The sequence below is a fragment of the Thermobia domestica genome, chromosome 18, assembly GCF_964235325.1.
Source record: "Thermobia domestica chromosome 18, izTheDome1.hap1.1, whole genome shotgun sequence".
In the NCBI taxonomy this organism is placed as follows: Eukaryota; Metazoa; Arthropoda; class Insecta; order Zygentoma; family Lepismatidae; genus Thermobia; species Thermobia domestica.
Genome location: NC_137471.1, coordinates 181028609 through 181053044, shown reverse-complemented (window position 1 = coordinate 181053044; position 24436 = coordinate 181028609). Strand labels below are relative to the sequence as shown.

Below are 24436 nucleotides of genomic sequence, written 5' to 3'. Positions count from 1 at the left end.
GGTGGGTGGGCGAATTACTTAATCTAAACTATCCTGGGGAGTTAATGTAAACTAAAATTGATTATAGCAATAGTAATGTAAATTTTGACTACAGTTCTATACTCAGATCGAACTCACAGCATCTACGCTATAACATTACGTTGTTAATTTCAACTACAGATTTCAGAGAATTTAATTACTTTAGTATTTTCATTCACTGTACGCTTCGCTCCTCTCGGAGGATGGATGCGAGCGCATTATCCCTGATTCGTAACAGTTCGGATGCGTTCGGAAACGCTCGGTGTCGTCTGCGATGTTAGAGCGTAACTAGCCTCTACACAGGTCTCAGTCGAATATTTCACCTCTAATAGCTTTTTGCGCTCTTGTACGGACAACTTCTTCGCTCATTTATTGTAATTTACTAATATTCATCTTAAATATTATGCAAGCTAATTTTATACTTAAGCATTACTTGGAAATGCAACGAGGGTGGGCGGGACGGGAACTATATTTCATAATATTATATAAACTACCATGACACTACACTATATATGCTATATAAACAAAAACTCGAAACCAACAATTCTGTACCATAACAAAGACTATTTATAAATTAAATTTAGACTCGGATCGAACAGTGTCGTAAGCCACAGCATACTCTACCATGACATTACAGTGTGAATAACCTAATAACATTACTCTATATGTGCACTAACTGGGACTCGAACACTGGAATCGAACTCCAGCACTCCACCATGACAATCTAATGTATAACAACAACAGATTACGGTAATTGAATAATAGCTCTTGATTCAAATAATTGAATAACTGTTGTATTTTCATTACTTGGTGTAAGTACAGTGTCGTGTGCTAATTCGGGTAATTAGAAGTTTGCCAGTTCTAACATTGCATACCAAACATTGAGCTGTCGACTAATGTTTAGAAAGTAGCACATACCACTTGGTGTTCTGTTCTGCTACTCCTGCAAACGCTGGTCCAAAGGCTCCTTCCTCTCGTCAGGCCACAGGCTGGGTGATATCTCGCTGATAGTCCCTCCAGTGGATGGAATGAAGGTTCGAACTAAAAACAAGCTGCGATCTGTATTGAGTGCGCCGAAGTTCTGCGTACGGTCAGCATATTAATTATCCTTCGTAACGTCTGGTAAACTTTCAGAGTTCGTCTAGCGAAACGTTAATTCGCTTAAGGAAAGCTGTTTCTACACATACTATTAGATAGAATCTTTTAACTTCAATCTCCGACTGCTCTCGACCGATCTCGACTCAACAAGAGTTCTCTAAACTGATCTCCCTCGACTGGTCCGATCTCCCTCATCCAGTCTGACTGATCCAGTGACCTCTGGTCCTCTCGTTTTTGTGGAACTTCCTCTGATCTGGAATCCGCCGCTTCTGCATGACGTCAGAGGCGTGTGCTCTTTCTTGTCTAGGAAACGCAGTGGTTTCCTCATTGTGGTCAATGACTGGCAATCCTTGGAATGCTTCGACTCGCGATTCCTGGCAATTCTAACATACCCGAGAAAGTGTCTTGTGTTCACAAACATCTTACAAATTTACTTACAATGAATTCTGCGAATTCTTTCCAATCAGACATTAATTGGATTCTGACTTTAATTTCCTATCATGAAAACAATTTGCTAAAGAAAGCGTGCTACATATCATCGTTACATAAGCTCTAAAAGCAATGACTACAATGTTTATTTAATTTGTTTTTCATGGATTATTGTTTCCCTGTTCCTTTGCTGTTTTTATGAATCTAAAACTCAAAACTTAAATCTTTAATAAAATATGATTAACTGAAAAATAAACCTAAAATAAATAAAATATACGGGCTCTGCCACAATATGGTTGTCGATTTGGTTCCAGCGTTTCTGACTGTCTGTCTGTTCTTATCTCCGATATTTGGCTTGCTTTTTCCCGTACCTAGTTTGTTTTTGCCGTATTCAGGCCGTAATCTTTCTCAGGCTTATGATTCTGTTCCCCTTTATGACCTCATAGATATACTTTGGCAACAATTCATTCCTTCGAAATATCTCCGTATTATTTACAACCTTCCGGTCCAACGTACCTTGTATCTTCGCCTCGGTTCCCAACTCTATGAAGGTCGCACCACTTCCCAAGGTTGTGTATTATCTCCTCTGTTGTTCAATCTCTTTCTGACCCCTATTCTTCGCGAAACCAGTAACTCATTACGGGTTCTTTCCTATTGTGATGATTTCGCCTTCCATATTACTTCTCTCTCCCCTCAACTTGCTATACCTCAACTCATTTCAGCTCTCACCAAATTCTTCACCTGGTGTTCTAAACATGGCTTAAGAATAAACTGGAACAAAACTTCCTTTCTCGTTTTTACCCGCAAACGCACTTCCGCCCTACCTTCCCTTACTTTTACCGCTATTACCCTTCTTCGCCGTTTCTCTGTTAAATACCTTCTTCTTTACGCTGGACCCCCATTATCAACTTCTACATCAAAAAACATCATCCTTCTTACGTTTAATTCGCTCTATTTCTCTTCTACTTGGTCTACAGATTTCCGTGTCCTCCTCCTGTTATATAATAAGGTTTAGTTACCTATTTTAACGTATTGTGGTTTTTCTCTCTCCTTCTCCTTCTAGGGTCTTTCAAAAATTCCAATCCCTCCAATATACTACGCTCTGCCGTACTCTTAGCCTTCCTTCCGCTACTACTGCTATTCCGAGACCCGAGTTCCTCCCTTAGCAATTCAGTTGAAACACCTCTCTGACAAACTCTGTCTTCAACGTTTCCAATTTACCCGATCCGCTCTCCTCCTTAAACTCACTCTGCTCCGATACCTTTATATAGGCCGCAAACGTTCTCCATATCTCGCATCTCTCCCTTTCATATACACCAGCTACCTAGATCTTGCACCACATCTGTTACACATGCAGCGCACGTATACACTCTCTTGCTACTTGCATGACTATCCAGTTTTTTCCCAATCTTTTTTTTATCATTTTCCCCAAATCCCTCCAGCCCACCTTTTTACTCCCGTATCTTACCAACATTGTTTCTACTCATCCATTCCTCCTCTCCCTCAGCACACTGTGCATTTGTACTGCGACGGTTCTGGCCAGGGCTTGCATCTGGGATCAGCCTTTTACGATTCCTCTCTTCAGCAATGTTTCAGCTTTAAACTGCTCCATTATGTCTCTACCTTTCTCACTGAAGCTTATGCCTTGTTTGCGACTCTTCTTCATTCTCTTTCAGCAACAGTATACATCTATCTGTATTGTCACTGATTCTAAATCTCTCCTCCAATCTCTACAATCTTCCCCCTGGACTTCGAAATCCTTCTGGATTCTTTACGAAATTCGTCTTCTTCTATACCGTCTGTCTTCCCTCAACTATACTACTTGCTTAATTCGGTCCAAAGGTCAAGTCGACATCCTTGGGAATTCTCTAGCTGGTGCTGCAGCCCGTTTCGACGCCCTGCACGGCACTCCCATAGATCTTTCAGTCTTGCCAATTGACCTTTTTCCGCGACTTATTACACTTCATTATCAACGTTGGACTGCTTATAATGCCTCATGTACAAAGGCACGTTGGTACTGGCATCATCCTTGTTCTCTCCGCTGTCCATCTTGGTTCATTCAACATACTTTCTCTCCCTCTTACCTCCATTTTCTACTCCGTAACAGACTTCACATTCTGTATACTCCCCAACGCTTATATCTGCCCCGCAAACGCACTACTCCACTTTGTAGCTGTGGTCTCGATACAGGCTCCATGAAACATATCATTTTCTCTTGTCATCTATACCAACAATATCGCCAGCAATTTCTCTCTATTCTTTATAAATTTCACGGTCCTGGTCCATTTAACGTAGAGTCGTTAATTTTCACCTTATCTCCACCAGTTCTTACTGCCTATTATCTTTATTTACAAAGATCTACGTTATTTAGCATCTTATAAGCATCTTTAAAATTCCTCTCATTTCATCATCTGTTTCTTTTAACACATCGTCTATAATTGCCGGGTGAGGGATTAAATATACTGGTCTCCTGGATGCACAGCAATGGATTTGAATTGAACTGGAACAAAACAAAATACATAATTTTTTCACGAAAAAAGCACATTCCTAAACATCATTTAACGTGTAATAATATTAAACTACAACCGGAACCATATATTAAATATCTAGGCATTTATTTAGATAAGAGACTCAATTGGAATGAACAAATGGAAAATTTATTAAGGAGTACAGAAAACCATGCACAACTCTTAAGATGTCTAGCTGCAAAAAAGTGGGGTATCGACCCACTTACTTTAATTAAAATATTAAAACAAGTAATCCAAGCAAAACTTCTATATGGAAACATATTTTACAATAAAAGCAACAAATATTATAACAAAATAGAACAAACTTTATACAAAATTGCCAAAATTATTTTTTCACAACCAGAATTTTGTCCGAAAATAGCTTTATTAAATGAAGCCAAATGTCTACCAATCCAACTGGAAATCTCAAAGATATCTAACAAGTTTATCTTAAATAGCTTCAGTAAAGCCAATTCAACTTTAATTAACAAACTACAAAAAATAACAAACTTACTAGAAGAAAAGAAAACTCCATATTCGAAAAATAAACCATGGATTGTGGAAGCTTACATTAAATAAAATAAATACTATCAATATATACATAAATTACCATCCATTACTTGTTATGCTTGGAAATATTCAGTAAATATGGTACAAATAGAAGCAATAATTCCTTCATATATTAATTTAAAAAACATAGGTTTGAAAAATCAACTATTTCAAAACATTTGGCAATATAACAGAAAAATTTGCTCAAGATCATTCTCTAATATATACAGATGCATCAAAATACCCCAACATCAATGTTGGGGCAGCTATCTATATAGCCGAAACAAACACCACTATCAAGTATCAATTACCAAAAAACATGTCTATTTTTGAGGGTGAAGCATTTGCAATAAGACAAGCTTTCTTATACATTAAAAAACGGGCAATAAAAAAGCATTAATATGTACAGATTTCTTAAGTGTAATCACTGCCTTATCGACCACGCATTGGAGCAACAAAGTTTCATGGATAATACTTAACATCAAATACCTTTATGCTACCATGAAGAAGCAAAATTACTCAATAATACTGGGCTTTGTGAGGGCTCATGTCAACATTAAAAATAGCGACATTATCAACGGAGCTGCAAAGAGCGCTTGTAAAGAAGGAAACAAAACTTTAATAAAATTGAATCCAAAAAATTTATATTCGGAACTATCAAAAATATTACAAATAGACCTAAATGATTGGAAAAATCATCAACCAAATCTGCCAGGCAAATTATACTGGAATATTCACACTAACAAAAACGAAAAAGAATAAATTCTTAAAACATGGAACAGGAGAGAGGTCATAACATACTATCGGTTACTATTTGGAACGGCTTTAACGCCCTACAAATTATTTCAAATTAAAAGAAAGGAAACATATCACTGTTGGTGCGACAAAGGAGTCGGCACAATCCACCATATACTATTCCAATGCGATTCATATTGTATTGTATTTATTTCGTCCTTTTTTCATACATTTAGCACTGTATTGCAATGCATATGAAGTGGACACGTCATTTATATATAAACACAAAAGTAAAAAGAACAATAATAATGAAAATTACACACACTAGGTTAATAATTAAACATTACACTTTACATCTTATCCATTACATTTTGCATGATATTATTAAAAATAAAGTAAGAGTAATTATTACTTGCAGTGTATGTAGAAATCCTTGAACATATAGCAAATGCTAAAAATAAGCAACGACACTGGTTACTGTAGATAATGTAGTTTTTTTTTCTGTTAGCAATTCATGTATTCCTCTATCGAGTAAAAGCAGTGTTTTAGTAAATATTTCTGTAGTTCTTTTTTAAATTTAGCAACAGATTTTTGAGTCTTTATATCTTTGGGAAGTTTATTGTATAGCATGATACCCGCGTATTTACACCCTTTTTCACATAATACGGTTCTGTGTTCTACAATGGAAAAGTTTTGTTTGTTTCTTGTATCATGATCATGTTTTTCTTCTATCCGCGTAAGAACACCTTCTAAATATCTCTTTACAAATATCAGTAGATTTAAAATGTACAAACAAGGTACTGGGAGTATACGAAATTTTTTAAATATTGGTTTGCAGTGATCTTTTGGTTTAGCAGCCGCCATCATTCTTATTATTCGTTTCTGTATTGTAAAAATTACCTTGGCTTTGTGTGTATTTCCCCAAAATATAATGCCATATGTTAAATTTGACTGGAATAATCCAAAGTAAATTGTACTTTAATTGCGAAATAAATTTGGTTTAATTTTTTACCAAGTTTAGTTATTTGTACATCCCAGGAGAGATTTTTATCTATCCAGATTCCTAAGAACTTATTGGAGTTCACATAGTCTATTCCGTTATTTTCAATTGAAATATTAACAGGCTGCGTACGTTTGTTGCGGGTATGATGAAAATTGATTGCTTGTGTCTTTTCAATGTTTAATTTAAGCTTATTTTCTTTAATCCACTGAGATAGTTTATGAAGGATTTCATTTGCATTACCTTCAACATCCTCATTTGTGTTCCCTTTTACTATGATATTAGCATCGTCTGCATAAAGGGATAGTTCTGCTGGAGCAATATTACATGGTAGATCGTTAATGTATATCAAAAATAATAATGGACCTAATACGGATCCCTGTGGCACTCCACATGATATTTCTTGTTTTCCTGATGTGTAGTATGTAGTTTGGTTTGTAGCTTTGTTACTGTATGTAATTTCTACTACTTGCTGCCGATTTTCCAGATACGATTTAAACCATTTGGACGCAATGCCTCTTATTCCATTATCTTGGAGCTTTGAAAGAAGATTTCTATGTGACACTAAGTCAAATGCTTTGGAAAGATCAAGGAAAACACCTATACATTTCTCCTTACTATCTAAACTTTTATGTACAATTTCTACAAAATTATATATTGCTGTTTCCGTTGATTTCCCTTTTAGGAAGCCATGTTGCTCGTGCGTTATTAGATCATGTTTAAGTAAAAAGGATGATAGCCCAATACTCATTATTGTTTCTAAAATTTTTGAAAAAGTTGAGAGAAGTGAAATAGGCCTCTAATTTTCAAGCTCTGATTTGTCGCCTTTTTTATAAATTGGTTTTACTTTTGCAATTTTTAATACACTAGGGAATTCTCCACTTAAGAACGTCATATTTATGAGGAAACACAGAGAGTCAGCAATATATTTAATGCTTTTCTTTACAATACTTGGCGGTATACCATCTACGCCAGCTGACCATTTACTTTTCATCTTCTTCACCACTTTTATTATTTCTGCATTTGTAACTGGATGCAGATACATTGTATTGTTGCAAGTTTTTGAGAATATTTTCGTGGGCATTGCTAGCTCACTCTTGTACGTTTTTGATAAGTTGCTGTAATAATTATTAAATAGGTCAGCTATTGTACGAGGATCTTTAATTACGTTGCCATTTTTAATTACCTCTAAATTACCGTCATCATTACGAGTGTTTACACTTAACTCGCTTTGCACTAGTTTCCACAACGCCTTCGACTTATTATCGGTTTTTTTAATGATTTTGTCATTGTGTAACTGTTTTGCTGCTTTCAGAACTCCTTTATATATGTTCTTATATCTTTTGTAATATGTCTCTGTATATGGTGATAGATTTCCTTGTGTTTTAGCCTTGTTAAGAAGTCTCATTTTTTTACTTGCTATTCTGATCCCTTGTGTTACCCAGGGTTTTGATTGTTTTCTTGAAGTTACACATTTTACAACAGGGAATGCAAGATTGAAATAGAATGTTATGCTGTCAATGAAGTAACTGAAAGCTTCATTGACCTGGTTATACAAGTAAAGCTCGTTCCAATTTTCTTCCCTGAGGAGGTGATTAAAATATTGCATATTTTCATCATTAAATTTTCTTTTGTACGTTACATTACTTGTTCTTGTATTACAAAATCTTTTATTGGGAGTTACATGTATATCGAGTACTTGGGCAAGGAGGCAAGGTGGTCTGAAAAACTACTGTTGAAGACGTCTACTGTGTTGTAGTTAAGATGTTTGCTCACTATGAACTGGTCAATTGCACTTTTGGAGCATTTTGTGATTCGTGTGGGAACTTTAACAACTGCCTCCATATTAAATGAATCTAGAAGAAGTTCTACCTCGTGTTTTATCGGCTGTAAAAATCTATGTTGATATCCCCGACAATTACGACAGTCTTCTTGATTTTTATAAAATAATTTAATATGGTGTCCATCTTATTTATAAAGATTTCTATATCACTCTCAGGAGTTCTATATACACATACAATTACAAAGTTATAATCTACAATTTCTAATGCACAACTTTCAAAGTGTTTTTCTACATTTAAATATTTAAACCTAGTACATTCTCTGGTTTTTAGGTCCCTTTTTGCATATATACAAGCCCCTCCTTTATCTATATTATGTCTGCAGTATTGTGCTCTTAGCTCAAATTGAGGAATGCCTAGGTATTCTAAGCAGCCTGATTGTAACCAGTGCTCTGTTATACAAATTAAATGTACTCCTAACAGTCTGTCCAAAAGTAGTTCTTCTAACATGCTCTTTTTATGAAACGTAAACCCTTGTACATTTTGATGAAAAATGACTATATTATTGCTATTATATTTGTAACCTAAGTTTTCAGACTGTATACTTTGATAACATGTCTGCACTCCAACAGTATCACTCTTACTAGACCGTAGATTTAATTTATTGTCAATTAGACGTTTATCAAAACTGGAATTTTCTTTACGGATGTCTTTATTTTTGGTTGATGATCCTACCATAAAAAATAATCCGGACGATGTGTTGGAGGCTTTCTTTGTCTTTTTGATTTCCTATGTATATTGTCCTGATGTGATGTAATTTCTTGAGGAGAAACAATGTCATTTGAAGCACCCCTATTTGCAATATTCGATTCTACACTGATAGCTTCTTCATTAGATAGTATGGCATAATTTTGTCTTCCATTTACTACTCCAGAACAGATCGTTTCGTCGATTGACTTTTGCGAAAATTTACTTTTACATGACCTAGCCGGTGTGCTAATGCTTGTTTTCCTGTTTGTACTTACAATATCAAGACTTAAGGATGGAGTTACTAAAACAATTAATAAAAATTTATGGTTACACCCCTTTATCATACAAATATATATTGGCCACTAATAATTGGACTTCGATAAGTCTCATTATAAAATTTTTGATAGCTACTGGAATTAATTTAAAAAAAAAAATGAATGAATGAAAATACTTTTACGCACACAGAAGATCAATACTAACAGAGAGAAGAAAACATATATAATAATGACTAACTTAACTCGCTATTTGCATATACTTCTAAATATAAATCTTTCATCAACATTCAAGAAGCTTTATGACTCAGGAAGACTCAAACATTCACAATATATATATATATATATATATATATATATATATATATATATATATATATATATATATATATTGTATTGTATTTATTTCGTCCTTTTTTCATACATTTAGCACTGTAATACAATGCATATGAAGCGGACACGTCATTTATATATGAATACAAAAGTAAAAGAAACAATAATAGTGAAAATTACATACAGTAGGTTAGTAATTAAGCCTTACTTCTTACATCTTATTACACTATACATTTTACATGACATCATTGTTAAAAATAAACTTAGCAATTATTACTTGCAGTGTATTTAGAAACCCTCCAACAAATATGTAATGCTAAAAGCAAGTAATGACATTGATTTACTGTACATCCTGTAACGTTTCTATTTACTTAGCAGTTCATGTATTCCTCTACCGAGTAAAAGCAATAAATAAATATTTCTGGAGTTCTTTTTTAAATTTAGCAACAGAGTCCTCAGTTTTTATTTCTTTCGGAAGTTTATTGTAAAGCATGATACCCGCGTATTTACATCCTTTTTCATATAATACTGTTCTGTGTTCTACAATAGAAAAGTTTTCTTTGTTTCTTGTATCATGATCATGTTGCTGTTCTACTCGCGTAAGGATACCTTGCAGGTGTTTCTTTACAAATATCAATAGATTTAAAATATACAAACAGGGTACTGGAAGTACACCGTGTATACGAAATTTTTTAAATATTGGTTTGCAATGATCTTTTGGTTTAGCAGTTGCCATCATTCTTATTATTCGTTTCTGTATCGTAAAGATTACTTTGGCCTTGTGTGTATTTCCCCAAAATATAATACCATATGTTAAATTCGACTGGAATAATCCAAAGTAAATTACTTTTAAAGTAAACTCTCTTAAAACATTTTAAAGAACTTTAATTGCGAAATATATTTGGTTTAATTTTTTACTAAGCTTAGTTATTTGCACATCCCAGGAAAGATTTTTATCTATTCAAATTCTTAAGAACTTAGTTGAGTTGACATATTCTATTTCATTATTTTGAATTACAATGTTCCTAGGCTGTGCATGTTTGTTGCGCATGTGATGAAAATTGATTGCTTGTGTCTTTTCAATATTTAATTTAAGCGTATTTTCTTTAACCCAGTGAGAGATTTTACAAAGGATTTCGTTTGCACTACCTTCAACAACCTCATTTGTTTCACCTTTTACTATAATATTAGCGTCATCTGCATAAAGGGATGCTTCTGCTGGAGCAATGTTACTTGGTAGGTCGTTAATATATATCAAAAATAATAGCGGCCCTAATACGGATCCTTGTGGCACTCCACATGTTATTTCTTGTTTCTCTGATATGTAGTGTGTATCTTGGTTTGTATCCCTATTATTGTGTGTAATTTCCACTACTTGCTGCCGATTTTTCAGATACGATTGAAACCACTTGGATGCAATGCCTCTTATTCCGTAATCTTGTAGCTTTGAGAGAAGATTTCTATGTGACACTAAGTCAAATGCTTTCGAAAGATCCAGAAAAACACCTATACATTTCTCCTTACAATCTAAACTTTTATGTACACTTTCCACGAAGTTATATATTGCGGTTTCCGTTGATTTCCCTTGTAGGAAGCCATGTATATATATATATATATATATATATATATATATATATATATATATATACATGGCTTCCTACAAGGGAAATCAACGGAAACCGCAATATATAACTTCGTGGAAAGTGTACATAAAAGTTTAGATTGTAAGGAGAAATGTATAGGTGTTTTTCTGGATATATATATATATATATACATTTAAAAAATCAAATAAAAATATCATTGGCCTATATAGTTTCAAAAAATTGGTTACTTCATATAGCTTCAAAAATTGAATCAATAAAATAGATATTGAGATACACCTACATACGAAACAATAATTAACTAACATTAGAAGCATACATGGGTGAAATAACCTAATGCAAAAACCCAGCACTATTAATAGTGAGAAGACAAGAAAAGATTTTCACCAATTAAGTTCCAAACGGAAAAGAAAAAGAAGAGGAAGAAGATGTAGAGACAGTAATAGGCTTGTCGTGGCGGAAAATTTCATTTACATTTGTTCTCACAAAGCGGAATAATATCTGTGTCTTTGTTATGTCACAAAAACTAGTTATAGAAAATGTAAGCCAGAATATTGTCTACGCGATTATGTCTGGTTCAAGTGCCTCATTTGGTAGCTTTTTCGGAAAATTATCTGGATCGGAGGACATACTGACAGTATGGAGTCAACAAGTATTATCGGCAATTACAGCGTGCCACAATGTAACTTCAGTAAATGATCCGAGTGAAATTGATTGCCAGTCATTAACTACAAAAGTAAGACCATAGCCGTGCAGGTCAAGTTTACATATTACTCCTCTTAGCCTAAGTTATATTTAAGGGTGTCAGTAGAAGTAATTGTTGAAAAATTACAATTTTACGATTTACATATAACTAAAGCGCCCAGATGTATGACGTAAAAACTATAATTCATAAACAAAGCTCGGTAAGTCTTTACTTTGACTCCAACTGTGAATTTAATCGGTTCTTATAGGTTCAGTTACTTCTTGGAACTGTAGTAACATTGTGGCCCTTGTACTTATAGTATAATTCTTAACATCGTACATTACTTTCACTGTGTTAGTAATTGTAATCGGATCACATGAATCGGTTGAAGTCACTGTTTGGCTCAAAGTAAAAATTTGCCCAAAGCTCTACTGAGGGGCCAATAAAAAATAAAAATACTATGAGTCAAAGCAGCACGAAGCAGGTGGGTGAGCTACCAGTGCAGATGTGCATCAGAAGGGTGCGGCGAGGATAGTAAAAACACGGGGTTTTAGCAAAGATTTGCAAAAGCGCTTGTTTCACAGTAGTAACTCTTTTTTAAGCATAAAATACAGTTGTTGTACAGTGCAGAAATATTTTGCCGACGAAAAATTGTATGTAATACAGTAATTGTTGATATGGACTCACTTATTTTAATAATCGTAAAGCACTTGCAATAATTTTACTAGTAATCCTACACTTGCAAACTTAAAATATAACTGTATTACTTACTATGGCTTAAGTTTAGAGTTGCCGGTCCTGTTTCATACCTATAAGAAAGCAGTAGAAACATTAAAAGTGCACTTTTACTATACGGATCCATGGTATAAGTAGTAGTAGGAGTAGGAACGGGTTAGATGCTCCGCAGGGGTTCGTTGGGTTCTGTTCTCTACATAAAATGAGCATGCTGCTGAATCATCCAACCTTCCGCGTCTTGCAAATAGTACCCACTTCCACACATCTTTTCGAGTATTAAACATAGCTTCACTGCCAAACTTACACACCTAATCATCACATAAGAACTCCAAATCATGAGTTCGTACCGCATTTCTCCTGTAAATTTTCCTAATTTTTATAAAAAAACGGAGGGGCAACTCTAAAGTTACCCCTTACTATTCTACCGCTGTAGAAATGTTTTCAGTGCAGTTTTACTGTACGGATCCATAAATTGTAAAATGTACAGACAAATTCGAGCAAGCCTTGAAATTGCCCATTACATGTCGAGAACAGAACCCAACCAACCTCTGCGAGGCTTCTGATCCGATCCTACTAATAATACTTTTATTACTACTACTATTTATATTATGGATTCATATAATAAACTGCACGATTTTTCCCTTGTAAACATGGTTTTCTATATAGAATATTGAATATTACGTGCAAATTTTGCAAAGTATGTGCCTAAACTTGACCAGTATATAGGTTATTGGTGAAAAGGTTTTGGACATTATTTGGGTTGCATGTGTAGAATCTGGCACCATACATAAATAAATTATATATTTTCTTTTCACGGTAAATCTATTCATAGTTTCTTTAAAATCATTTGTTGCTGGAGGAGTTGTATTTCTTCGCACATACTACTATAGGAGGAATTATGTCTATAAATATAGAAATTTGTTCTTATTTTCTTTATGACTGCTTACTTTATTACTTTGATGTGTATGTCGATTCCAGGAGCTAGAGATTACGTGGCCGTGTTCCGACGAGGGGTGGCGGATGACGTCATAGGCACTGATTGTCATCCGGCCGAGGTGTTGCGGGCAACTGTGCAAGCGTTTCTCATCACGCTATCTTTATTGACATTTTATCATAATTTTATACAGTGATCATACACAATGTACGTTAACAAAAGGAAATAGGAAAAACAAACTTACCTTGTAATGTAATATTTCATACATTCAGCGTTTTACTTCTGGAGATCCCTTAGTTCTCGGGCAGTTTTAAGTCTGCTCATAATGAGTTAACACATCGCCTTTATATTTCTTGGACGCTTGGATGCAGAGGTAGCTTGTGAGAAAGGTCGCGCTTTGATAGTCTGTTATATATATATATAGTATAAACTTGTTCAGGACCTTTTAGACCGATATCCTAATACTTCGTGTGGAATATTGTACTATATGGGGCAGAAATATAAATATTACGCAGAAGTGATTAAAAAGGGCGCCGAAGTAAGGGGGCGCAACATTCGGGAGGAAAAATGAAAAGGAAAGAAAAAAGAGGAAAAATTACTTGGAATGTTTTAGATGAACAGCAGTATTTTTCATTTTAATATTTAATTTTACCAGGGTCAGGTTTCTACCTTTAGGAAGTGGTCCTATAATGTTACTCATGCTAGGAAAATATATGTGCACATGTTCAAAATGAAAGGAAAAATGTAATAAAAAGTGCTCAAAATCGAGGAAGAGCATGATTTATTTTTGAAAATTTTATTACGCGTCGCGCCAATCGTGGTGGCGCTTCGCGGCTGGTCTGTCGACATCACTCATATGTACGGAGGCGCCGTCCTATACACTCGTTCCGGTAGCTGTTTTTCCACGGCACGATACTGCAACTTTGTTTGGGTATAATATTGAGTTCTGTTTTATTTTACCTTTCTTGAATTACAAAAAACAGCAATATAATCAGTAGAAATATACCTGTCACATGTTCAAAAGGCCCTTTGAAGTAACTGTAGTTGGTATTTGTTCCGCGATAACAGCGATATATTTGTCAATCGAATTGACATCACGAATAAACAGGGTAAGGAATATTTCCTTTTAAGATTACAGGTAACAGTGTCCTTCATGTTTCTTTTAGAGCACTGTGTGGTTAGATTATTCCTTCAGATTCCAATTGTGTGGTTCAAGAAAACTTGATTTCATACTATTTATTATTGCGATGTTATTTACAATTGATTCCTATTTCAGGTGGTACTTGCAAGCAGAATCTTTTTCTTCGTGTTGATGCTAGTTTGTAATGGAGCCGTGTGGACATTCTTCGTGAAGGCATTATGCTATTCGAAATCCTCGTTGCCAGCAACAGTAGTTAGCACAGCTGTGAACTTCACATTGTCAGTGAGTATAGTAGTACATATGAACGGTTTGAAAAGTACTGTTCTACCTTGTAGGGTTTTGGAACCTCATAAACTCAAGTGCATTGTAGAAGAGTATATATTAGACTTCCAAGCTATTTTACGTATAAGCAGCAATGCAGCCAGGCTAGTTGTCGCCCGGGCTGTCCGGAGAACTGACTTTTCTCAGAGTATTTTCCAGCGTAAAATAAGTAGTTTTATTGTTGAAGTATTCACTTCCGATGCTTTGTGCGTTCAAATAAGGAAATTTCCCGAAAATACGGCTTCTTCTACATAAAAATTTCCACTAGTACGAAAGTTAGAATTCAGCACTTGAAATAGTAAGCGTTACGTAATTTCGAACTCCGAGCATTAAGCTTCTTAATTTTGACAAGAATTTTTACTCTACTACTGCTGTTGATTCTACAAAATACTTATTTAAAAAGTAGAACAAATGACTGAACTAAACTGTTGTTGTTGGAAAACAAAATTTTGAGCCCCTTCGTAGCTACGCGCTTAGCGTACGCACCTTTGACTTAAAAGGCCCGTGTTCGATTTCTGGCGGGTTCGGATTTCACGTTAATTAGTAGGCCCCGTCTCATATAGCCTAGCTGCTGAAAGGCACGGTAAACATGAAATCAACTCACCAAATTTTACTGAAGAATACTTGTTACCATCAAAAATAAGAAATAATACCAATAGTTTTACTAATGTATTTATATATTTACTGGTAGTACCGGCACGTATAGCCTTAAACCTGTTAAACGTATGATTGATTACGTCCCTCGGCGTCGGCGAGCACACTATTCATGGAAAGTATTTTCTATAAAAGTTCTGAATGCACTGAATGAATGCACTTTATAAATGTTGTTGTATACCTTAACGTGAAAGCATCTAATTAGCCCAACGAAAGTCCAAAATCTGATAAAAATCACTTTTAATGAGATCATGTTAGTTGTACCAAGAACATATTAACAAAAAGCTGAAAATTCCAACCATTGCTGTTTTTTTGCTGGGCCCATTTGGGCAAACCCTTGATAATGAACGAAATATGGACAGACGCGAATAAGGTAGCGGACGGCACTAGTGCATACTGTGGTTGTTTTTGTAGAGCATCATGTTGACCAATATAATAACAACACTATCAATGGCTTTGGATTTGATGTTATAACTAAAGAAATACTACTTATACACTATGTTGTATAGTGTCTGATGAAGGATATGGTAGATACCTGAAACTGCAACACATAGTTTTAAAATAAATGTGTTTTTTAGCTGTTTGCTTAGTATTTCTTTTGTTGCCAATCAGCGTATTTTTTAAGGTGGATCACCACTCGAAAATCATTACACATTTTAGCTCATTCCGTTAATTACTTCGCAATGAAACGTTACACATTATAAATATTGTACTATAAGATAAATTATATTTCAGCCACAACAAAAGACACTGATTCATTCGATTGTATCTTCTGATTTCGAAGACAGTAACAAATAAAATAAAATATTTGATTCGTTTTACAATGAGCGCACAAGATGGTACTTGCTGTTACATCTTACTAGAAGTGCTCCGTTTTATGAAATGTTTATTTGTGTGTGTAAAGTATTTTAAAGTAACGATCTTATTACGAAACAGATATATTATTTGACCAGTTTTCGTGTTATGTTTCACATTTTATTTCAATATTAATCTATATTTAAGGAAATAGATTTTGAGAAGAAACTTGCGCAGAACGCTATAATGGGTCATTCCACGTCAAATCACCTAGAGCACTGTGCTTCAATGTCTCAGATTCTCTTCAAAATTTTTTCATACATAAATACCAATGAAATTATGCTAAATTAATTTTTTCCGATCTTTTGGGATGAGAAATGGGCCGGGGAGAAATTTTTGAAAAATGTGAATTTTGCTTTAATTTTACTTTTTGGCACTCAGCATCATGGAACTAAAACTACCATAACTTCCTTATTTTTGAAGTTATTGGGCTCATCCAGGTGCCAAATGAAAGCTTAATTTTTGCTCTTTCAGTAGATCCTAAGTGACCTCGCAAAAAGTAACACTGTCAAACATTAAGGGGCATACAAAGCAAATTTTAGTTTTTTTTTTACAAATTGTGCCGTTGCTCAAAAGTTACAACTATGAAATTTTTGAAACTTGTTTTGTACATTCATCTTAACACTGCAAGGAAAAAATATTTAAAAAAAGGGAGGGGGTGCTATAATAATAATTATTATTACTGTTACTGATCGTACCTCGCTCGGAAGATAGTAATTATGTTAGGCAACCCGCCTTACAAACAATCTCAATTAATTAACTCAAAAACTCAAGAATAACTGCTCCAAATCCCTTGCATATATTTAAAAGGTGTATAATGAAGATATTATACAAATTCTAATATCCTATTAACCCAGAGGATATCAGTTTCTGGCCGTGTCTAGGGGTATAAGATTTGATCCAATGAAAATTATATACGGGAACATATCCTGTTAATAAAAGCCTTATATTCTTTCCTCTATGCTTTATTTATAAAAGAAAAAAATCTTTGGGCTTAACTTTGAATCAATCTAATTCGCAAAAGAGTTATCGAGTCCACAAGTTGGCTCTCGGAAACTATATTCCAAACTATAGCCCGTATTCGAGATATACCCCTACTCTGCTATCTCTTTAAGAACGTTAAATGAAACCTTAATTCAACTAAAGTTACTCTAAATCTTTGGGCCTGTGGACTCACCTTCTTTGCATTTACTTACACGCCTTCCAGTGAGCCCTTAATTTTCAAAGGTTCCTTCGGCACTCGTTCAGAAACCTGGCTTAACACCTACTCGTAGTAAAACCTGTCAGAGGCAGTACTACTAAATAAAGGATTCTAATCTAATCAGTTTACAAGGAGTGGGTAAGGTTAAAGGTAAGGCAATATTTCCTCAAGTAGGAAATAATTATGTCCCTCACTTCGGAACAGGGTAAATTGTTGAATGTTTAACAAAACGATATAGGCCCATAATCTGTATCGTTTAAGAGTAGGACCTATAAACTCTATCCAGCAGGCCGATCTCGACACCTGCCTTCATAAGGGGAATCGAACCCAAAACCATAGGATCCGTAAATACCAAATTGCCCTGCTGCTGGCCCTCAAGTAGAAACCAGACTTAACTGAGAGCTTACAAAGCCTCAGAAAAACTCTAAGAAAAATCCAATTTCCAAAATAGGAGTAGGATTAAAATCACATATATTAACTTAATAACTTCTAATTAAATCTTTATAATTCAGAAAAGAAAGAAATTCCTAACCAGGGACTGCCCTACCAAACCTATCTTACCCAGGAATACAGCCTCTCATTTGAAAAGCTGTGAAACTTCCTGTCTCAGAATCACTCATCTGAGTCTCGAAAAGTGCTAAACTTCTAAGGAACCTATCATAACCTATAATGCCATCACTAAGGCAAAAAAGCCAGCATAAAGCTGAAAAAGTGATCTTCGAGGCGTCGAACGTAAAGTCTAGCCAAAAATGAAGATGAGGAGGACAGCTCATCCTCGTATTTATAGGGAACTACCGAAAAGGGACGCTTTGACCTCCCGTACAAACAATCCATTGATACTCCGAGAGAAAGCGGTCTCCCCCCTCTCGAAAAGCTGGCTGGCTAAATCCAGAAATAAACTGGTTTCTAAAACTAGCAATAGGAAAGAAATATTTTTGTCAATAATTTTAAAAATCTCTCTAAAAAAAAAAAAAAAAAAAAAAAAAAAAAAAAAAAAAAAAACCATGGAATATACAAACATATATACAATAATAATATTGACAATAATTCTTACAGACTAATCAGAATATATGAATTAAATGCTACCCAGGCCTGGGATCCCCGTCTTATATTAACATAATTAAACATATAATAAGACTAATAATATATATATACCCACGATATTAAATTTTTAAATATACACAAGCAAGAGGCATAAAGTGACTCTTGCAACACATCTTGCAACACATACATAGTATGGTTAAAAAATAAAGACGGTGGTTTTTGTATTTTTGTAATTATTATTTTTTATGTACAGAAATATACAGTTTAAAGTGTTGTAACAAATTGTGTCATTGCTCGTTAGTTACAACTATGAAACTTGGAAAACTTTTTAAATAGAATCATCTTAACTCATACATGATATGGTTAAAATGTAAAAAAAGGGTATTTTTGTAATTATTATTATTATTATTATTTTTATTTTACATGTACGGAAATATACAGTTTTAAGTTTTGTTACAAATTGTGTCATTGTGTGTAAATTACAATTGTGAAACTCTTGAAAAATTTTTCATAGGATCATTTTAGCACATACATGATATGGTTAAAGTATAAAAAGGGTGCTGTTGGTATTTTTGTAATTATTATTTGTGTACGTCGGAGTGAAATTCATGAATCGCTCTGGGCCTTCTATATTCTACTGGCCAGAAAATGAAGACTTTTGTTGGATACCTTTTGAAACTATCATCTGGGAAGTTCCTGTTGCATTTCTTGTAAGCGATGGTACAATTGGGAAAAAAGTTGAAAGTCATAGTTAAAGTACAAAAATATAACATTAAGTAATACCAAAACTACGCATTACACCAGTTCTGTTTTTAAGTGTACCTAATATTTACTAAGATGACCATTTGAAGAAGTTTTAAAGTATGACAGTTGTCACTTCAGAGTAGGGATGACCAAAAGTTTCCGAATCCGAAATTTTTCCGATTTTACTTTCCGGAATCCACAAAGTAAAAATTCCGGAATTGGCCATCACTTCTTCAGACAAAAGGCATAATCTGTTAACAACAGTAAATCTGTATTTTTCTGTACATTTAAACACAAATTATAGTAATAATAATAATTGCAAAAATACCAAAAACACCTTTTTATTTTTTAAACATATCATGTATGTGATAAAATGATTCTATAAAAAGAAGCTTCAAGAGTGGTATAGTTGTAACTTACGAGCAATAACACAATTTGCAACAACACTTAAAACTCTATATTTCTGTATATAAACAATAATAATTACAAAAATACAAAAAACACCGTCTTTATTTTTTTTTATTTATCATACCGTGTACATGTTAAGATGAATGTACAAAAAAAGTTTCATAGTTGTAACTTCTGACCAACGGCAATATTTGTAAAAAAAAAAAAAAAAAAAAAAAAAAAAAAAAAAATCTAAAATTCGCTTTTTATGCCCCTTAATGTTTGACAGTGTTACCTTTTGCAAGGTCACTTAGGATCTACTGAAAGAGCAAAAATTAAGCTTTCATTTGACACCTGGATGAGCCCAATAACTTCAAAAATAAGGAAGTTATGATGCTGAGTGCCGTAAAGTAAAATTGAAGCAAAATTCACATTTTTCAAAAATTTCTCCACGGCCTAGTTTTCATTCGTATTAATATATTAATTTTTTTTAAAAAGAATCTGAGACATTGAAGCACGGTCATGTTTTAAAATTAGGTGATTTGACATGGAATGACCCTAATGCTTTGTTGCCAGGTTCGTACGTTTCCTGTGATAGTCACAATAAGAAAATTCGTTGATTCTAGCGTTGCAGTTTGAGAAGCGGAACTTAGCTGTGAATTGCGGTAAGGGTCGAAAACTAATTTCTCCAGTAAGTATCCAAGCTGAATTCCATCATTACTTCCCTTATTATGTGTCATCAATAAACACTTGACAATATCTGGCAACGCTGCACTATTCAAGCAGTGTTTAGCATAGCACCGAGAACACCTAGTGATCCACCTTAAGCGTTATTTCATCGCAGTTTGCGATGCCAAAACTTGGAAATGCGATACAAATTGAAAAATAATATATCGCAAATTGCGTTGAATTCTTTGCATCTTTCATTATTAACACGGAATCTAAAATAAGGAGCAAGCCAAAAAAAAAAAAAAAATATTACTATTATTTCAAGAAACTTTCCTTTAAAGGATCGGTTGCCTCGACTTTGGGTTAGAAAACAGTTTCCCACTCTGCTTTCGCCTTTTGCTGGGGCGCGGGAGCTCAGTGGTAGATCGTTCACTTCCGGTGCTTGGGTCTTTGGTTCGATCCCAATTTGCGCTGTGTGGACTTTGTGGTGGACAAACACCGTGCTCGTGAGTTTTCTCTGAGTTCTCCCGTTTCCTCCCACTTTCTTCATTCCACCATTTCATTCATTTCTCATCTTCACCGTTTCCTTTAGCCTAATCGGCATAACTGTGGGACGTAAAACTTAAAGATTTCCCTTCCCTTCCCTTTGTCGTTTTGTTACTAGTGGGTCATCCTCCAGACCTTCTCAGGTTTCGGATCATCCTATCCTTGTTTCTGAGTGTGTAATAAAGGAAATGTCCCTTGAACAAAAGTCGCATTGGCAGCAGAGTAAACAAGTTCAAATTGTATTAGACCTAGCCGATGTATAGTGTAGCATGAATGAGGCTTTGATATCGTTAGTAAAACACAGAGGTGCGTTTTACTTTCCATGTATATTAATGTTGTAATGTACTTTGTATTCGTTGGATTTGTCAGAATTTTTTATTTTTATTGCTGCTTAACTATAGATGATAATAATTCATAAAAAAAAAAATCCAACAAATAGAAAGTAATCATAATTCTATTCATAATTAACTGAATTGTAAAGGACTTTCGTATTTGTTATACTTCTTTTATGAATCTATAATTACCAATTATAGTACAGAAAAAGGATACAAAATTTATAAATTGCCATACAAATTGAAATTTCTATCGCGGTTTGCTACACAAAATGTAATGAAAAAAAAAGTTGTTACCAATATAATGTAATAGCACTCAAACTTTCGTTTCTAATATACAAAAATTAACACCATGACTGTTGAAATTGTTCCTCTTGCATCCAGTGCGTGATAATTACAGCACGATAGTAGTTGGCAATGCGTAATTAGTAGTGTGAATGATTTTCCAATATTTTATTATACATCACAATTGTGTTGAGTAAACATAATTGTTATTGGTCACCTGAGTGATTAGAAATGTTATTGGGTTTAATTTTCACAACTAGGGTTAATTATTTACCAGGATAAATAGAGTTTTTATTCTGTATATAGACTTTCAAGTGGCCATTATAGATGTTTCAGCGCCATTGACTTGCACAAATCTAAAACCAGTATTCCTCTTCAACCCAAGAAAATTTGCTATCACTGTTTGGCGAGGAGAGGGGTTATTCAAAATGATTTACAAAACATTTTTGACTCATATTAATTTGGATATAATGCCGATGATTGTAGATTTTATGGCATTATATTTTGTTACATGACGAAGTACTTACAAGGGTGTGGTTTGGAAGGAAGAATACGACACCAAGACCAAAAATTGTCTTGGGGTGGAGTGGGAAAAACGCACCCACAAGTATGTGGTTTGACGCACACTTGAGAATAACACACTGACTTTTAGAGGCTCGAAGCAGAAGTATTGTAGGCTACATGTTAACGGCCTCATACCGTAGCAAAAGTAAGAATTGATATATAAGATTTCTTTATGAGTCGGTAACACAGTCATGAAATTTACCATTCCTTCCGGTTTCCCTATTGATTTCCATAGAGCAAAGACTAATAGATAGCTAGAGGCAGTTTCGTGCAATCGATTAAGCGTCCAAAGAATGTATTTACCATTCCTTCCGGTTTCCCTATTGATTTCCATAGAGCAAAGACTAATAGATAGCTAGAGGCAGTTTCGTGCAATCGATTAAGCGTCCAAAGAATGTATTTACCATTACTTCCGGTTTCCCTATTGATTTCCATAGAGCAAAGACTAATAGATAGCTAGAGGCAGTTTCGTGCAATCGATTAAGCGTCCAAAGAATGTATTTACCATTCCTTCCGGTTTCCCTATTGATTTCCATAGAGCAAAGACTAATAGATAGCTAGAGGCAGTTTCGTGCAATCGATTAAGCGTCCAAAGAATGTATTTACCATTCCTTCCGGTTTCCCTATTGATTTCCATAGAGCAAAGACTAATAGATAGCTAGAGGCAGTTTCGTGCAATCGATTAAGCGTCCAAAGAATGTATTTACCATTCCTTCCGGTTTCCCTATTGATTTCCATAGAGCAAAGACTAATAGATAGCTAGAGGCAGTTTCGTGCAATCGATTAAGCGTCCAAAGAATGTATTTACCATTCCTTCCGGTTTCCCTATTGATTTCCATAGAGCAAAGACTAATAGATAGCTAGAGGCAGTTTCGTGCAATCGATTAAGCGTCCAAAGAATGTATTTACCATTCCTTCCGGTTTCCCTATTGATTTCCATAGAGCAAAGACTAATAGATAGCTAGATGCAGTTTCGTGCAATCGATTAAGCGTCCAAAGAATGTATTTACCATTCCTTCCGGTTTCCCTATTGATTTCCATAGAGCAAAGACTAATAGATAGCTAGAGGCAGTTTCGTGCAATCGATTAAGCGTCCAAAGAATGTATTTACCATTCCTTCCGGTTTCCCTATTGATTTCCATAGAGCAAAGACTAATAGATAGCTAGATGCAGTTTCGTGCAATCGATTAAGCGTCCAAAGAATGTATTTACCATTCCTTCCGGTTTCCCTATTGATTTCCATAGAGCAAAGACTAATAGATAGCTAGAGGCAGTTTCGTGCAATCGATTAAGCGTCCAAAGAATGTATTTACCATTCCTTCCGGTTTCCCTATTGATTTCCATAGAGCAAAGACTAATAGATAGCTAGAGGCAGTTTCGTGCAATCGATTAAGCGTCCAAAGAATGTATTTACCATTCCTTCCGGTTTCCCTATTGATTTCCATAGAGCAAAGACTAATAGATAGCTAGAGGCAGTTTCGTGCAATCGATTAAGCGTCCAAAGAATGTATTTACCATTCCTTCCGGTTTCCCTATTGATTTCCATAGAGCAAAGACTAATAGATAGCTAGATGCAGTTTCGTGCAATCGATTAAGCGTCCAAAGAATGTATTTACCATTCCTTCCGGTTTCCCTATTGATTTCCATAGAGCAAAGACTAATAGATAGCTAGAGGCAGTTTCGTGCAATCGATTAAGCGTCCAAAGAATGTATTTACCATTCCTTCCGGTTTCCCTATTGATTTCCATAGAGCAAAGACTAATAGATAGCTAGATGCAGTTTCGTGCAATCGATTAAGCGTCCAAAGAATGTATTTACCATTCCTTCCGGTTTCCCTATTGATTTCCATAGAGCAAAGACTAATAGATAGCTAGATGCAGTTTCGTGCAATCGATTAAGCGTCCAAAGAATGTATTTACCATTCCTTCCGGTTTCCCTATTGATTTCCATAGAGCAAAGACTAATAGATAGCTAGAGGCAGTTTCGTGCAATCGATTAAGCGTCCAAAGAATGTATTTACCATTCCTTCCGGTTTCCCTATTGATTTCCATAGAGCAAAGACTAATAGATAGCTAGATGCAGTTTCGTGCAATCGATTAAGCGTCCAAAGAATGTATTTACCATTCCTTCCGGTTTCCCTATTGATTTCCATAGAGCAAAGACTAATAGATAGCTAGAGGCAGTTTCGTGCAATCGATTAAGCGTCCAAAGAATGTATTTACCATTACTTCCGGTTTCCCTATTGATTTCCATAGAGCAAAGACTA

General features: G+C 34.8%; 1 protein-coding gene across 2 annotated transcripts in view; it reads left to right on the top strand.

Moving 5' to 3' along the window:
• The first annotated feature begins 11481 nt into the window (after window positions 1–11481).
• Window positions 11482–24436, top strand: part of LOC145675557 (uncharacterized) — a 77606-nt gene continuing 64651 nt past the window's right edge. For both annotated transcript variants that reach the window (XM_081746063.1, XM_081746064.1), the window contains exons 1-2: window positions 11482–11809; window positions 14704–14850. In XM_081746063.1, coding sequence (XP_081602189.1) covers window positions 11588–11809; window positions 14704–14850 — 369 coding nt within the window. In that variant the 5' untranslated portion in view covers window positions 11482–11587. The remainder of the gene's footprint in view (window positions 11810–14703; window positions 14851–24436) is intronic.